The sequence below is a fragment of the Eleutherodactylus coqui genome, chromosome 3, assembly GCF_035609145.1.
Source record: "Eleutherodactylus coqui strain aEleCoq1 chromosome 3, aEleCoq1.hap1, whole genome shotgun sequence".
NCBI classification, from domain to species: Eukaryota; Metazoa; Chordata; class Amphibia; order Anura; family Eleutherodactylidae; genus Eleutherodactylus; species Eleutherodactylus coqui.
In genome coordinates this window covers 133399038-133417793 of record NC_089839.1, presented here as the reverse complement: position 1 = coordinate 133417793, position 18756 = coordinate 133399038, and the positions used below count along the sequence as shown (strand labels likewise).

Below are 18756 nucleotides of genomic sequence, written 5' to 3'. Positions count from 1 at the left end.
CAAAAGGCTTTTGGGGATGAAGCAATGGGCACCACACAGATAAAGGAGTGGTACAACTACTTCAAAGATGGGCACACATCAGTTTTACAAAAACTGAGCCAGAAGGGTATTGTCTCTCCTTGAGAAGCAAACCTAGAAGGTGAATGAGGAGACTTATAACGCCATGCATGTTCCTTTTGGTAATATGCAAACAAAGAAGATGGAACAATACCTCTACAGCGCCACCTACTGAATGGCAGTATTCCTGCAAATCAATGTCCGACCCTTTATACAGGTCTTAACAAAAATTGGGAATTGAAAACTGATGAGTGGCAAACACCCTGAAACAGTTGTCTGTGTATGGATTCTGGCTTGGTTTTCAATTCCCAATCTTTGTTAAGACCTGCATAAAGGGTCGGACATTGATTTGCAGGAATGCTGCCATCCGATAGGTGGCGCAGCCGAAGTATTGTTCCATCTTCCTTATTTACTCCTTTTGGAAGAGTTTAAATCTGCATCTTTGATTAATTTGTGATATACAGTTCACAATTGTAAAATAGATTTTATTTGTAATTTATCCTCATTACAGTTTTGCTGTTTTCGCCTATTGTTCATTTTGTGCCTCTCAAACTCTTCAGCCTTTTCTATTTTGGAAACCAAAGAAAAGTTACTAATTATAGTTTCTTATTGTGCAACTCTGTTTAGGCCTGTTTACACAGGCAGTAAACACTACGGAATTTCCACTAGCAGAAACGTTATAGAAATTCCGCAGCATCTACAGTAAGAGTCATATGGAGGAGATTTTAGAAATCTTCACTTGGTGCAGAAATTTTCTGCGACGAATCCACAGCATGTCTATTTATGCTGTGGAATGATATTGTGGAATTCAACCCTTGAAATACAATGATTAAATTCTGCAGCTGATCCACAATTAAAAACGTGGCCATGTCCGAACTTAAATGGTGCAGATTTGACCACTGCGGCTTTCCATGGAACTGCTGTGGGCATTCTGTTGCAGAATGCCTGCAGCGATTCCACCCTGTGAGAAGGTGGCATTAGTGTTTTGAGTTCATACATTGACAGCATAATGCTCTGAATGGTCTTTTGGTCTGATTGGCTCATTCATGTCCAAATATCCTCTGTGAATCAGCTTATAGCCATATGTACGTATATCAGACTATGTGGATGTTCTTGTATCAATTCATATGTTAATAAGGCAATATTGATGTTCAGTATTTAATTATCAGGTAATCATATTTAATTTGTGAGCTGCTCTAGGCAATTACACAAGCCCTAATTAAATAAAAAATAGTAACCTATTAAGATCCATCAGCAACAGATAGCAAATAGTGATAAAAGGTGCAATTAAGTGAAATGCCTTCTAAACTATTTTTAAAATATTTAGAACTTTAAAAGTATTATTACCATCATAATGAATAATAATAATAATAATAACACACATTTTGTATTATCTACTGTTTCCTTTTAACAAGACTATTTCAGATCACTGGATCATTTACTTTAATTTGGCTGAGCATATATCAAAGTTGAAGGTAGAGAGATGTTACTACAATTCTTTTAATATAACTTTATATCACATTTACTTTTTGCTTAATGGGGTTATTTGGTGATTTCAATTCCTTAACGGAACGTGTAGAGTTAGATCCGCCATTTCCAGTTGCGTACCAATAAGAGATCCTGTGCTGTCGCTGCCTCAGTTGTTGGTGACATCATAGGAGAGCAACGGGGTATCAGCACATTAAAATAATTAGGCAAGTCCCTCTTTCTATCACTGTATAGGTGGTATATATCCTCATAGGCTTATAATTGGGCCATGTGCTGTGCGTGAATTAACATGGACAGCACACGGCCCCAACTATGGTAGCGTGCACCTAATATTCTAATTTGTTTTGGAACTTCAGAGTCAAGAAAATGTTGTGTTATTTGGGGAAGCTTATTGATTTTATTACATTATAATTAGTAAGTATTATGCCTTATGCACACATATAGAAACACAGAGATGAATTCACAATACAAATGCATGCTGCTTGTGGTGCCTTTATGTTCCACTGCCTTCTTCAAAAGTCTGTTTTATGGCATTTGTTGGCCACAATTGTGTTTGTTATGGAGATTCACTAAATGCATACGAAAAAAACTCTGTGTCTCTGTGTGAAGATCAGAGGCATACAGAGGTTCAGAATGGGTTCATAGTATACTATGGGTGGTGTATTCAGGATAGTTACAGTGAGGATCACTGATATACTTGTGTGCAAGAGGATTAAGTAAAAAAATGCACCATCAAATTCCTATACAGAACTCCACTGACGTTAGCTTTCCTTAAGATTTTTCATTTAGTGATTATCTTTTAATGATATAAAGAAAAGGCAAATATTTTCTGGGCTGGTTGAAAGTGAGGAAAGGTCCAGAATTCATAAAATCCTATGAAAGGAACAAAGCAATTGTTAAAAACAATGTATATCCATTAGTTAGGTATGGGTGAGCACACAATGTGTACCTGTTAGCTGTCCCTTTGCCTGGATTTTGTGAATCCTGGACCATTCCCTGTTCCTGAAAAGTTCATGCCCCATACAGGTCCACCATGAATCAGGTTCTCTGAGCTGCTGCAATACATTGTCTTCTCAGAGATCCAGTAAAAAGTGTTCTGGTCCAGTTTCACGACAAGATGAGCCCCAGAGGGGTCATTGATTTCTACCCAAAGGATATTTTCTACACTAGACAGACACTAAAAAATAAGCTCAATTTTAAAGAACTTTTTCAGGGTACACAAAAGCCTCTTATAATATTTGTGGAAAAAAATGTGTAGGACTGCTGATAGAGCCAACCAGATCCCTTATATCATTTTACAACTGGTGTCCAAATATAAAACCTAATGTATTAACTTTCAATGCTGACAACAGCCAAAATAATGTGATACATATGGCGCTGTTTCCCAATGACAACGCTTGGCCTGCAACAGTAAAGTAGGTAATAACACAAAATGCCACCCTCAGCTGCCAATAACTGAGCATTCAAATAATAGTTTTCACTTTTTACAATATGAGACATATATATATATATATATATATATATATATATATATATATATATATATATATATAAAACTTGGGGCGTTTTCATCTAAGTCTTTGGTAACAGATATAGAATACTCTAAACTTTAAAATGCTCAGGCTCCTCCTCTAGGCCATAGCAAATGTTAAAATTCTTCCTTTATCCATTATTCAGATATTCCCCCCATCTCAGTTCTACTTGGGGTTATGATATCTGAAACTAATCAGTTTCTTAGTTTGTGTGATACTATTACATAATCTCTACCAGATAAACTGTCTAGAGGGGGACAGAGGCACTTCTGTCACCATTACTGATGATGATCATACAGCTCCTGTCACACAGGCATAATAGAGGTGATCACAGGTCATCCCCTTGACTGTCTACTTATGGTATGTACCTTAGCTAGGTGAATATAGAAGGTAATGATAATTAAACTAGCAGGCAACAATGGTAAAGCCTCAGCATACGCTGTGCTGATGCATTAAGGGATTGAAGTGAAGCTGAAATTGAAAAATCTCAGCTGCAAGATGGTGGCTGAAAAGCATCAGACAAGGGGCTGCATGGCATTAAAGTGGCTGGATTACACAGAAGACAGACCTCTAAAGTGTGACAGGCAATGAGGAGAGGAGTGCAGTGATGGAGAAATGTGTTTTCGCCAGAGTGACCCTTTAAAGGAATATTTCGACATTAAGACATAGGCCCTTAAAGTGATTTTCCAACTCCAAGATTTTTTTTTTTTTGTAAACCGCTTACAATAACATAAAACAAAAAGTAGTGATGCTCACCTTACCAATCCCCAGCTGCTTGGGTGCTGAAACTACGCTGATACCCTGCTGATTTGGTTTACTGGGTTCCAGTGATAATATGCTGACACAACATGTGAGTGCTGCTGTTGATCACTTGCAGTGGTGACCTCAGAGGTGCTGAAACATCACCATTACAACTAGTGATTGATTGCAGAAGTCACCTGTAGACATGCCACATTACTGCTGCAGGTCAGTAAAGATGAATGGGCAGGGAACCGCAGTTTGTAAAATCTCTTCAATGTTTGATCCCTAGGATTATCAAAGTGAAGTTTTCATGGCTATTCAGAGAATAGGGCTGAGTTGTACTACCAGACACTTACAAGAAAGCTGCTATGCCTGGAAAAACATGATAATAAATCTTGAAGTTTGAACCCCACCGATCAAACATAAATAGCCTATCCTAAGGATAGGCCATAAATGTGGGCATATACTGGTATGTGGATAAACCTTTTAATTTAATTATAATTTTTAAGCTTTTTCATAGCAGGATGCGCAGTATATAGAGATAAATATAACATTCATATTTTGGTACAAGAAAAAATTGGAAAATCTGGTGCTTTTATCCTCAAACCATTAAGATTTACAAGTATATATGAAACAAACTGAATATTAATCTTGTGGGACCACAATGATTGGTTAATGTTTATAACACACATAAAAATGTCTACAGATTTAGTCAAAGAGCATAACAAAATACTGTATATATTTACAGACCCTAAGTTATTAGCACTTAGACAGCTCTCTTATTAATGAACCCAACTCACTGCTTTAAATTGTTTAAGAAAAGGTTTCATTAACCCTGTAAAGACTTAAATGGAGACTGTCAGCTGGAACACGCTGTTCAATCCGCAAGCATGATGTTATAGAGCCGGAGTAGCTGAGCAGACTGATATATAGTTTTATGGAGAAAGATTCAGTAGAACTTGTATTTTATTCATTTATATCTCTACACATTCTGAGCTGAACAGTACAGTGGGCGGAGCTATCAGAGATTGACAGCTATTGGTGTATGACTGTACAAACAGAGGAGGCTGTCAATCACTGATAGCTCTGCCCACTGGACTGTTTAGCTCAGAATGTGCAGAAATATAAATGAATATAATACAAGTTCTACTGAATCTTTCCCCATAAAACTATATATCCGTCTGTTTGGCTCTTCCTGCTCTATAACATGATGCCTGCAGTTTGTGCAGGATGTTCCAGCTGGCAGATTCCCTTTAAACTGACCATAGACATCAGATTAAAATTGGCTGAAGCAAATGATTGAAAGTTTCAACAAAATATTGGTTTAAGTATTTTACATAAAACAGTCCGACACCAACAGTTTTCTGCTGAAAAATAAATTGGACCTGTTGAAAATTTCAGCTATTCATGTTATAGCATTGGTTGTTCTTGAGCTTGCTAGACCAGTCATTGAAATAGACAAGTGACTTTTGACAGGCAGGGTATAGCAACGACCACTACTTTTACTTAGGCACTCATATACACATCGAACCAATGGCTAACTTAAGCGCAAGTCAATAGTCTTTTGTTTTTTTTGTTTGTGGGGGTCTGCTAAATGGCCATCTGTTTCAGTGAGAAGGCTGTCAATATTCTAAGGTCTATGGCCAGCTTTACACTAGTACTGTAAATCACCCTGTATCCAACGATGCCTGTAAGACAGTACAGCTCCTCCATGTCCTGGAATCATTCTTCCTCTTTCAGGCAACAGATAGACTGTAGTGCATGAACTCTCACAGTACAGTTTAGCACCAAAGGCTGCATTTAAATACACATATACAATACATAATATGTCACAAACCACACAAACCAATTGTTTTACCCAACAAGTTCTGTTCTTATACACATTTGATTACAATTAAGCATTTAGAACATAACCATTCAGGGACTGGACAAAATTAAATCAGGATCAAAAATCTATTAATGTACATATTAGTGTAGAAAAATTGTAGTAAAAATGGCAAAACAATCATAATGTAAAAAAAAATCCTAACAATAAAAATAAAACTTAGAGTTAAAAACTAAATCAAGAAGAAACGCATCTAGGAAGTGCGATCCTGAGGCAGGAATAAGTGCCCTCTGTTTCCCACAAGACATACTCCCAAGATCCATGTATTTAAATCCCTATTTGCACATGATGCAATAACCAATAAGCACACTGATTCAGATTTTGTCTGATTTCATACAAAGCAGAATATTAAGACAGCAATGCTTATTCTGTCTTTTTAGTGAAAGTAAATAATTGCTACATAGTTTATGACTATTTATTTGCAAGTTGCATGCCCCACTCTTTGCTTCCCTGCTTTTCATTCTATTATTTTTAGCAAATGTTGAGTGTTATGTAATGATAACATCCACGTATAAAAGAATAGCTCATGAAATGGTGCTCGAACATCTAAAGGTTAGTTACTGCCTTGGTCTGCCTGAAGATCGTTGGCACCTCCAGGCCTGTATGAAGAGTAACCTGGGGAGACAAAAACCATAGTAGAATGATATGGCTTTTAAAATAACAAGCATAATATAATAGGTATAATGAAAAAAGTTTGGTACCGTGTTAGCCAGGAGAGCAAAATGTGATTGTTCCCAGCAAGAGAAACCAAGTAATCTTGTAGATATGATACCTTTCAATGGCCAACAAAAATACATGATGTTACTGCAAGCTTTCGGACTTACTCAGAGTCCTTCATCAAAGCAAAATTAAATAGATCTGCATGCCTCTTCAGATCCCTTTCATTTTGCTTTGATGAAGGACTCTGAGTAAGTCCGAAAGCTCACATTAACATCATGTATTTTTGTTAGCCATTAAAAGGTATCATATCTACAAGGTTACTTGGTTTCTCTTGCTGGGAACAATCACATTTTAATATAATAGGAACACATCTTACTGAACGTTCACAAAACAATCAGCATGGTGAATAGGTCAACGGAAGTATGAGCATAATAAACAAATGCGCACTTACACATCATAAAAGATATTGTAACTTTTAAAATATTAATTTAATGGGGTTGTCTGCTTAGAAAAGAAGAACTTATTTTAAAAGATTAGGCAATTCTGAGTAAGGCTACATTCACATGAGCGTGAATCTTGTGTGAGTTTTGTGTATTGCGAGATACACAAAACTCGTCCGATTGTGAACTCCATTCATTTGAATGGAGTCATACACATGAGCAATGCTGCAAGGTAAAGAAATCGCTGCATGTCCTATTTTTACACGTCCCTCTGAACACATCGCCCATTGTTTTCAATTGGGCAGTCAAACACATTGCGTGCCCTGCGAAGTGCACTTGAGTGCAATATGATGTTTCCCATTTAAAACAATGGACATTTGTGAAACAAGCACCGGAGGATTGGAATTTAGGAGAAATGATGAGAGGTGGTTTTGCACGAAAAACACCTTGCATCCGCGGATAAAAAGCACGTTGGCAAACGCAATATAGGGCTAGGTTTCTTGGCCCAATATCATGCTCGCCCGTGTGAAGGTAGCCTTAGAGGGGTTTCCTAGATCTTCTTTTTCTATAAAACCCAGCTTCCCCTGCCATAAAACATCAAAGAGTTATAGAAAAAAAGGATCATGGACAACCCCCTTTACAAAGGAGGTCCCTTGTTCAGGGCCTGTCTTCTATCAGGTTACTTTTACATGTAGTGAGAAATTGCTTGCCCGAGCAAACCAGCAAATGATGACGCGGCTCAGGCAGGCAGGGACCCAATGATTATTTTCATGCCTGCATAAAATGAACAATAAGTGAACGAATATCATTCATCATTTACTTGTTGGTCATGTTTAAACAGAACAATTATCGTTCAAATTTGAACAATCCAGTGATTTGTTTTGAACAATAATCGTTCGGTGTAAAAGCACCCTAACGCTGAGCAGAGAGCGTTTACATCGAGCGTTACTCACTGTGGAGGACTCAGCAAATCAATGTTTTACAAAGAGATCAAAATGATTAAGATGGGAAATTTGTAATGCTTTTATTGCTCTGCAACGGAGCTGTAAAAAAATTAAACACTCAGTGCCAATTTCTTTTGCAGATTACAACTGATCACTGGTCACAGCAGGGGACAACCAGTGACCAATGTATTGTCCAGAGGTCCTACTAATTAAAAGTCATGGTGCAGAGTGTTCTACCCCCTTAAAGGAATAGTAAACAAATACATACGTTATACAAGTACACAGGTTACAATTTAGTCATCACTGTTTGTCAGTCTACAGCATTTTCAGGATGTCCCTGAAGTAAACAGACGCAAAACAATCCAATTGCAGGAATACAGCTTTTTGTGGAAAAACTTGCTTTTTATTTTCTTGTGGTGCTTGAATAATACAGAGAACGCGTTTCGGTTATGAAACCTTGTTCACCTCTGACTAACAAATGCATAATGCAGACCTTAAAAAGGTTTAGTGAAAATAAGTGAATTAAAAACACATGTGCAATTAACCCATGGCAATCTGTTACTTCAATTACCAGAGCTCGTTCCTCCTGCAGGAACTTGCCCTGATCATTTTATATATGCATGGCACATTATATGGTATATAAGAATAGCATATTCATATACATATACTGAGCGCTCCGCTGCAAAGAGTAGAGTATGAAAACAATACATCATTGTTATAGAAACAAAAGGAAAATAACCTTTCTGACAGCAATATTAAATCAAGACACAAATTATTAGTATGGAATGTTATTACCAGCGATATATAGTAATCCATAACGCTACACCATACACTTCCAACATAATGAAATCATGCTGGAATAAATGTGTGTTACTTGATAAATAATAATTATTATACCTAATAAATGTATAAAAGGTCCGTTTTATAATTCATTCCTTTAGGGAATCTTGTATTTAAGTTTAATATCCAGAACGCTTCTCTTTTAAACACTTTATCCGGGTTGATTGTTCCTTTCTTTTTATTTACGACCTTTTCAATTCCAAAGAATGAAAAAGTATTTAAACTGCCTTTATGCTTATCACAAAAGTGTTTAACCGCACCTGAACTGTTCACATTATCCTTTTTGATGTTACGGATGTGTTCATTGATTCGGGTCTTCAACTTTCGTGTGGTGCAACCTATATAATTCAAATTACACTCTCTGCATTGAATCATATATACTACATTAATAGTGTTGCAGTTAATATAATTGCAGATTTTATACTCTTTATTATTGTCGCTGTCAGAAAAAGTTTTTCTCCTATCAGTTAAATGGCATACGGTACATCTGGAATTGCCGCAGCGGAAAAAACCTTGAAATTTCATCCATTGCGGTTTTCCCTGACTGGAGGAAAAAGTGCTAGGTGCTATCAGATCTCCCAAGTTTTTACTTCTTTTTGCAACACACTTAATTCCCTCATTCAATATCTCATCAACAATATCATCTTGTCTTAAAACAGGCAAAAATTTGAAAAACATTTTTTTAATCTCATAAAAATTTCTGCTGTACGCTGTAGAGAAAACCATTCCCTTACTAATATTTCCTTTTTTGCTTATACACTTATCCTTAAGTAGCTCTTCCCTGCTGACTGTTTCTATTTTAGTACATGCCTCATTCAATAATGGCTGTTTGTAACCTCTCTGATACAGCCTATTTTTGATGTCCATTTTTGCTGCATTAAATGAGACATCATCAGAGCAAGATCTTTTTGCTCGTATGAGTTCCCCTACGGGAATAGCTTTGATAGTGTGTCTGGGATGACCACTATTTGCATGTAGTATGGTGTTACCCGCTGTTGTTTTTCTGTATAATTTGGTCTCTATTCCTTTAATACAATCACCTTTCAGGGTTAAATCCAGAAATGGTACTTCCACGTCACTATGCATCACAGTAAACTGTAAATTGACAGAATTATTGTTGATATAATTTTCAAACTCACTGATTTGTTCGTGCACCCCATTTCGTTCCAGACCCTTATTCCAGATAATTATTATATCGTCAATGTATCTCGCATACCACACCATGCGACCAACAAAGGGATTATTATGACTGAAAATAAAGGAATCTTCCCACCAACTCATAAAGAGATTGGCTATAACCGGAGAAAATTTAGATCCCATCGGGGCTCCAGAAATTTGCAAGAAAAATTGTTGATCAAACGAGAAAAAATTATGCGTTAACAAAAATTCCGTAGATAGCAAAATAAATTCCTTCAGCTCATTACTGTAATTACTAAAATTCTGTAAATGAAAACGTACTGCTTCTATGGCCGCATGGTGTGGTATGCAAGAATACAGATCCTTGACATCACATAAGATCCAACACAAGTCATCATTCCACTTCATATTTTGCAACTTTTGTATTACATGCTTGCTGTCTCTCAAAAAACCCGGGGTTCTATATACCAACGGTTGCAGGGATCGGTCCACCCACGAGCTCAAATGCTCACAGGGTGAGCCGATCCCTGCAACTATCGGTCGCAATGGAGGTGGGAATATTCCCTTATGGATTTTAGGAAGGCCATGGAATAAAGCCATGACCTTCCTAAAAAGCCATGGCCTTCCTAAAATCCATAAGGGAATATTCCCACCTCCATTGCGACCGATAGTTGCAGGGATCGGCTCACCCTGTGAGCATTTGAGCTCGTGGGTGGACCGATCCCTGCAACCGTTGGTATATAGAACCCCGGGTTTTTTGAGAGACAGCAAGCATGTAATACAAAAGTTGCAAAATATGAAGTGGAATGATGACTTGTGTTGGATCTTATGTGATGTCAAGGATCTGTATTCTTGCATACCACACCATGCGGCCATAGAAGCAGTACGTTTTCATTTACAGAATTTTAGTAATTACAGTAATGAGCTGAAGGAATTTATTTTGCTATCTACGGAATTTTTGTTAACGCATAATTTTTTCTCGTTTGATCAACAATTTTTCTTGCAAATTTCTGGAGCCCCGATGGGATCTAAATTTTCTCCGGTTATAGCCAATCTCTTTATGAGTTGGTGGGAAGATTCCTTTATTTTCAGTCATAATAATCCCTTTGTTGGTCGCATGGTGTGGTATGCGAGATACATTGACGATATAATAATTATCTGGAATAAGGGTCTGGAACGAAATGGGGTGCACGAACAAATCAGTGAGTTTGAAAATTATATCAACAATAATTCTGTCAATTTACAGTTTACTGTGATGCATAGTGACGTGGAAGTACCATTTCTGGATTTAACCCTGAAAGGTGATTGTATTAAAGGAATAGAGACCAAATTATACAGAAAAACAACAGCGGGTAACACCATACTACATGCAAATAGTGGTCATCCCAGACACACTATCAAAGCTATCCCCGTAGGGGAACTCATACGAGCAAAAAGATCTTGCTCTGATGATGTCTCATTTAATGCAGCAAAAATGGACATCAAAAATAGGCTGTATCAGAGAGGTTACAAACAGCCATTATTGAATGAGGCATGTACTAAAATAGAAACAGTCAGCAGGGAAGAGCTACTTAAGGATAAGTGTATAAGCAAAAAAAGAAATATTAGTAAGGGAATGGTTTTCTCTACAGCGTACAGCAGAAATTTTTATGAGATTAAAAAAATGTTTTTCAAATTTTTGCCTGTTTTAAGACAAGATGATATTGTTGATGAGATATTGAATGAGGGAATTAAGTGTGTTGCAAAAAGAAGTAAAAACTTGGGAGATCTGATAGCACCTAGCACTTTTTCCTCCAGTCAGGGAAAACCGCAATGGATGAAATTTCAAGGTTTTTTCCGCTGCGGCAATTCCAGATGTACCGTATGCCATTTAACTGATAGGAGAAAAACTTTTTCTGACAGCGACAATAATAAAGAGTATAAAATCTGCAATTATATTAACTGCAACACTATTAATGTAGTATATATGATTCAATGCAGAGAGTGTAATTTGAATTATATAGGTTGCACCACACGAAAGTTGAAGACCCGAATCAATGAACACATCCGTAACATCAAAAAGGATAATGTGAACAGTTCAGGTGCGGTTAAACACTTTTGTGATAAGCATAAAGGCAGTTTAAATACTTTTTCATTCTTTGGAATTGAAAAGGTCGTAAATAAAAAGAAAGGAACAATCAACCCGGATAAAGTGTTTAAAAGAGAAGCGTTCTGGATATTAAACTTAAATACAAGATTCCCTAAAGGAATGAATTATAAAACGGACCTTTTATACATTTATTAGGTATAATAATTATTATTTATCAAGTAACACACATTTATTCCAGCATGATTTCATTATGTTGGAAGTGTATGGTGTAGCGTTATGGATTACTATATATCGCTGGTAATAACATTCCATACTAATAATTTGTGTCTTGATTTAATATTGCTGTCAGAAAGGTTATTTTCCTTTTGTTTCTATAACAATGATGTATTGTTTTCATACTCTACTCTTTGCAGCGGAGCGCTCAGTATATGTATATGAATATGCTATTCTTATATACCATATAATGTGCCATGCATATATAAAATGATCAGGGCAAGTTCCTGCAGGAGGAACGAGCTCTGGTAATTGAAGTAACAGATTGCCATGGGTTAATTGCACATGTGTTTTTAATTCACTTATTTTCACTAAACCTTTTTAAGGTCTGCATTATGCATTTGTTAGTCAGAGGTGAACAAGGTTTCATAACCGAAACGCGTTCTCTGTATTATTCAAGCACCACAAGAAAATAAAAAGCAAGTTTTTCCACAAAAAGCTGTATTCCTGCAATTGGATTGTTTTGCGTCTGTCAGAGCCAGAAGTAGCTGGATGGCAATCAGCTTGTGAGTATACTTGCTAGCGGAACTGAGGTGTGCAGCACATGAAGACAAGGTGGGACTTTTTATTGTTTGCTTCCTGAAGTAAACAGTCTTGGAGAAATCCAGCAGAGAACACCCGAGTTAAGACCATTTTACACACAAAGATAATCTTTCAAATGACAGAAAGATTGAATGATTTAGCAATCTATTTGCATAAAGTGTTAATGGCCATTTATGGCCATTAACACTTTTTCATTTTCATTTACATATAAAAAGGCCTGCATAAGTTGTTTGCAGATCCCAGCATGTGTTTAAACACATGCCCAGCTATGCAAACAGCTGCCAGCACATTCCTTTGTTCTCTCATGGCTGCCGGCAGATTGCGTTGTTCTCCTCTCTGCTAGTGTAAACATGCCATGGGGAGAACAGCGTGCAGTCTATTGAAAGAGAAATGTGTTAACCTTAAAATCATTGTTCAAATGAAAAGAGCATGATGCCCGTGTTTACATGTAATGATTATCGCTTATTTTCGGCTGTTTGAACAAATTTTGAGCGATAATCGTTGCGTGTAAAAGGGCCTTTAGTCACTTACTCACTCTCAGGCTGGAGAACAGTTAAGAGGCTTGGCCAAGGGGTGGGCTTTATGATCATTCTGTCTTACTGCAGACAATGTGAGAGGTTGTAAGTTGTGTTACAGCAAGACACAGATTATTAATATATTTCTCAGCTTTAATTGTAATAAAATATAATTAAGGAAAAGGAGGAGATAAAGGGAGAAACTGCTGGGATATTTATTGTTTTCTGTGGATATCCAATGTTTAGTGTTCTTCTGGGCATGTCCCGGGACTCGTAGACCCATCAGATTAAATTACATTTTGGCCTTTTTCTCTAATCTTAACCTCCTCAACAGTTATATTACATTTTACAAACCCTCCTTAAAATGTCATTTTTCTTGGCTACGTTTTTTGCGCTGCTAGCAGCGCACAGAACACGCTTCTAATGGGAAGCAATAGGTTCCTATAGAAGTGTTCACATAAGAAAAGAGAATGTTAGGCGCACAGCTAACAAAGATAGGACATGTGAGTACAGGTCGCATGTAGTTCCTTGGTGCACACAAAAAATAAGACCTGTCCTATCTTTCGTGCGAGCTGCGCAGGAGTTTCTATTGACTCCTATGGGAGCACGAATCTATGGAAACTCCTGTACAGGAAAAGAAGATTTCTGCCAACTGAGGGAATATCCTGCTGCTTACAGCAGGACATTTAAAACCTGCTGCCCAGAAGCACATTTTAAATGTCCTGCTGTAAACTCCTGTTAGTCCTTGCGGGGATTAGGGGACTCCCCGAGGGTATTCTTCCAGCCCCGCTGCTGGGCAATTCCCCAGCAGAAGGGGGCAGTGGGGGACTCCCTCCACCTCTCTCCCCAAGGGATTTCCTTACAGCGGGGAGAGACAGGGGGACAGGGTTTACAGGGCTTCCCCCAGGAGCGTGGGAGGAGGCGCGTGGCTAGAGGGATCTACCCTCTAGCATCACCCCCTAGCCCCACCCCTCTATATTTGCTATGGGGAATCTCTGTGAAAAGCCCTATAGACCCACCCCCCCTCTCTGCGCTATGGGGATATCCCTCAGGGATCCCCAGAGCAGGAATAGAGAATGGGCTATGAATTAATCCCCTATAGCAGGGAGAGAGAGAGCGGTGCCAATTAGCCCTTTCCAGGGAAAAATTCCTTCCTGACTCCATAATGGCAATCAGAATAATCCCTGGATCAACCTCTGATAGTTCCGACCTGAATGTAAGACCCGCTGTAACAACTCCGCTGGTCACCTAATGTCTATATGCTGTAATATCCTTCCGCTCTAAAAAGGCGTCTAGTCTAGACCCCTTTTAAACTCCTCTATGAATTTTGCCATCACCACGTCCTCAGGCAGAGAGTTCCACAATTCCCCTGCTCTTACAGTAAAGAACCCCCTTCTGTGTTGGTGATATAACCTGCTTTCTTCTAGACGTAGCGGATGCCCTCTTGTTATTGTCGCAGTGCTGGGTATAAACAGATCATTAGAGAGATCCTTGTATTGTCCCCTAATGTATTTATACATACCGTATATTCCGGCATATAAGGCGACTGGGCATATAAGACGACCCCTCAACTGTCGCCTTATACCCTGGGAATACGGTGTCCAAAAAAAAAAAGCAGTACTCACCTCCCCCGGCGTTCTGCGGTGCTGCTGCAGGCTGTCGCTCCCTCCTCCTCCCCGACAGAGCATTGCTTTCTGGATGCGGAGCTTGAAATCCCCGCCTCCAGAAAGCTAATGCTGTGATTGGCTAACTCACGCGGCGTCAGCCAATCACAGCCATTCAATGACATCATTGAATGGCTGTGATTGGCTAACTCACACGGCGTCAGCCAATTACAGCCATTCAATGATGTCAAGCCTCGCATCCAGAAAGCAATGCTCTGTAGGGGCCGAGGAGGAAGCGACAGCCTGCAGCAGCGTCGCAGAATGCCGGGGGAGGTGAGTACTGCTTTTTTCCCCGCATACCCGGCGTATAAGACAACCCCCGACTGCAGAGCAGATTTTTCGGGGTTAAAAGGTCGTCTTATATGCCGGAATATACGGTAGTTATTTGATTGCCCCTTAGCCGTCTTTTATCCAGGGTGAATAGTCCTTATTTTGCTAGCCTCTCTGGGTATTCCAGTCCCCTCATTCCATGTATTAGTTTAGTTACCCTTCTTTGAACCCCTCTCAGAGCCCTCTCTATGGGTATGCGTGCCATCGCACCAGCACATACAGTCAGGTAAACAACTGCGCGAGCACTGATGTAACCGCTAAAGTCGTTATGCAGAGCATCTACACATTTAGACGGGATGAGCTAATCAGCCAAACGATGCCTGACACTGGTCCCAGTGATGCTTGCTGTGCTGTTACACAGTAGCCAATATCGCTGGCATCACTGAAAGTGCTGCCGGCATGGTGGCAGAAACCAAGATAAAGCCTAGGATCTTTCCTTTGAACTGACCTGAGTGGACCTGCAGAGAAAGTGGAGTGCCCACCGTGAAAAGGGCAATCCCACAGATGGAACCTTAATTAATTCCCCCTGCTACTAAGTTACATGTGGATTGTGAAGCTCTTTATAAATATTTGTCTTGGGTACAATTGCCAATTTTGTCCAATGATTAGAGAGCGATATTAGAGCCTCCCTTGACACTGAATGAGTTAAGGGATACAGTAGCAACACTTCCTAATGTAAAGTCGCCAGGGTTGGATGGTCTTTCAAATTAAGTGCTACCAGGCTATGTTTCTGCCACATTTATTGATGGTGTTTAATGAATCATACACTTTCCCCACGAATGAGAGATCCTACGATTGCATTAATTCCTAAATTGGGAAATTATTTGCCAAATATCTCTGTTTACCACTAATGATATAATCTTGGCAAAGCTACTTGCAAATAGAATACTTTTGGTAGTGACTCATTTAAGACATGAGAATCAGTCCAGATTCATGCCAAACAAATCAATTGCTATTACTTTAAGGAGGTTATGTCTGAATTTCAGGCGGATCATCCAGTTTGTGGGAGCAGGGCTGTTTTTTCACTCAACGCTGCCAAAGCATTTGACAGTGTATTTATTTGTGGTCCATTCTTCATAGGATGGGTTCTGGTGAGAAATTTGTGGCATGGCTTAAACTACTCTATTCAAGGCCAGGGGCAAGTGTGAGCATAAATAGTCATATTTCTGGATGGATGTAGTTATGGTAGATAGTGTAGGTTCTGAGGGAACGGTGGTGGCCTTGCTGCGGCCCCTCAGCTTAAAGGGGTTGTCCCGTGAAATCACGTGGGGTTATACACTTCTGTATGGCCATATTAAAGGGGTTGTCCCGCGCCGAAACGTTTTTTTTTTTTTTAAACCCCCCCCCCCCCCCCCCCGTTCGGCGCGAGACAACCCCGATGCAGGGGTTAAAAAAACAAACCGGAGAGTGCTTACCTGAATCACGGCGGTCCAGCGTCTTCATACTCACCTGCTGAAGATGGCCGCCGGGGTCTGCTCCCTCCGTGGACCGCAGCTCTTCTGTGCGGTCCATTGCCGATTCCAGCCTCCTGATTGGCTGGAATCGGCACGTGACGGGGCGGAGCTACACGGAGTCGGCATTCTGCACGAGCGGCCCCATTGAAGACAGCAGAAGACCCGGACTGCGCAAGCGCGGCTAATTTGGCCATCGGAGGCTGAAAATTAGTCGGCACCATGGAGACGAGGACGCCAGCAACAGAGCAGGTAAGTATAAAACTTTTGATAACTTCTGTATGGCTCATAATTAATGCACAATGTACATTACAAAGTGCATTAATATGGCCATACAGAAGTGTATAGACCCACTTGCTGCCGCGGGACAACCCCTTTAATGCACTTTGTAATATACATCGTGCATTAAATATGAGCCATACAGAAGTTATACACTTACCCACTCCGTTGCTGGCGTCCCCGTCTCCATGGCTCCGACTAATTTCTGTATCTTGTGCCTTCTTTAGACGCGCTTGCGCAGTCCTTACTTCTTCTCTGTGGACGAGGCGCTTCAGCATGCTCGCGCGATACAGCTCATCTGCGCATGTGCAGAAGAGCTGTCACTTCTTGGGAGCACGCTGGAGCGGCCATTCTGCTACCAGCCTCCCATAGAGAAAGGTGCAGGAGCTCGAGCAGCCGCCCAGCCGAGCAGCTGTCAGCCCAGCAGCCGTCAGCCCAGCAGCCGTCAGCCCAGCAGCCGTCAGCCCAGCTGCCCAGGTAAGTGAGGGGTTGGGAGTGCTGTGGGGACTGTCTAGGCCCTGGACTTACGGTCGGGGGCCCCTGCTTTACTCCGGGGGGCCTACCGCCATGGCCAGGGGCCTACCGCTGTGGCCAGGGGCCTACCGCTGGGCCCCAGGGCCTACCGCTGGGCTCCGGGGCCTACCGCTGTGGCCAGGGGCCCACCACTGTGGCCTGGGGCCTAGCTCTGGGGTTAGTGTCGGGGGCCGGGGCCTAGCGCCGGGGGGCCAAGGCCTAGCGCCGGGGAGTCGGGGCCTAGCGCCGGGGAGCCGGGGCCTAGTGCTGCTTACCTGCTGCCTGGCGGTGGCTGTGGGGTCCTGTCGGCGGCCGCGGTGGGTCCGGTCGGCGGCCGCGGTGGGTCCGGTCGGCGGCCGCGGTGGGTCCGGTTGGCGGCTGCGGGGCGTCTGGTTGTCAGGGAGACACAGCTGGTAGCTGACTCATCCCTTGGCTGGCCTCTCAACTGACTCCACCTCCCTACTGCACGTCGTGCCGTCCAGGCAATGGGGTGGCTGGAATCGGAATTACATGCAGTAGAGGTCCCCGCCTCCCGCGATGACGTCATCAACTGCATCACGTGACCGGCGTCTCGGGAGCGCGCATGCAGGGCTACAGCAAGCGCGGTGCACTGTGGGAGAATACCTGCAGTGCACCTTGGGAAAGGACCGGCGGCCATCTTTAAAGAAGAAATTTTAAAAGTTCATGAAACGCTCGAATGGTGAGTATAAACCATCTTTAAAAACGCTTTACACGTGTACATTGTAATGTTTGCTTTAGAAGGGGGACTAGGCAGAAAAAAATTTTTCACTTTTGCCTCGGGACAACCCCTTTAAGTGTTTTGGCCAAAATACAAACTAACGCATGCATTTATCAGTGTTTTTTTGCATGCAGTGTGCTATAGATGCTGGGGGAGCCCAGGATATCAGCCAGTATGGCACACTGTGGTGATACAGGACAATCAACTGCTTTGCCAGTAGAGATTGCATTCCTATAGGGTTTGGCACACTTATCTATGGTATCGGTTCATATATGCAGACTATGTTTGTCAGCAGTCACGCCTCCCTCAATCTTGGGTTGAGTGGCTGTTCATTGGTCTGTACATGAACATTTAGCTTCTCCATATTGCAATTTGGCTTTCTGCATGCCACTTGGGTTTATGGTGTTCGAGCCTGCCCTGCAGTTTACCAGGTGGTGTGTATTTGGCTTCTTTTTCTGTGAGTTATGCCTTTGTACATTTTTCTCTCCCCTCTGTGATTTTACTGGAGACTGAAACTGTCCATTCTTGTAGAATAAAAACACAAAGCATATCAGCCATTGCTAGGCCTTGTTTCACTGCATAATTGCGCATGGATTACTTGCCTAAGTTCGTAGCAAAATCCACATTATTTTAGCA

The 18756-nt window shown here is 40.8% G+C and overlaps 1 protein-coding gene across 1 annotated transcript in view; it reads right to left on the bottom strand.

The window, feature by feature from the left end:
- Window positions 1-6249: 6249 nt before the first annotated feature.
- The window catches only part of TRIM67 (tripartite motif containing 67), a 177355-nt gene continuing 164848 nt past the window's right edge, over window positions 6250-18756 (bottom strand). The window contains exon 10 of the mRNA XM_066594880.1: window positions 6250-6318. Coding sequence (XP_066450977.1) covers window positions 6250-6318 — 69 coding nt within the window. The remainder of the gene's footprint in view (window positions 6319-18756) is intronic.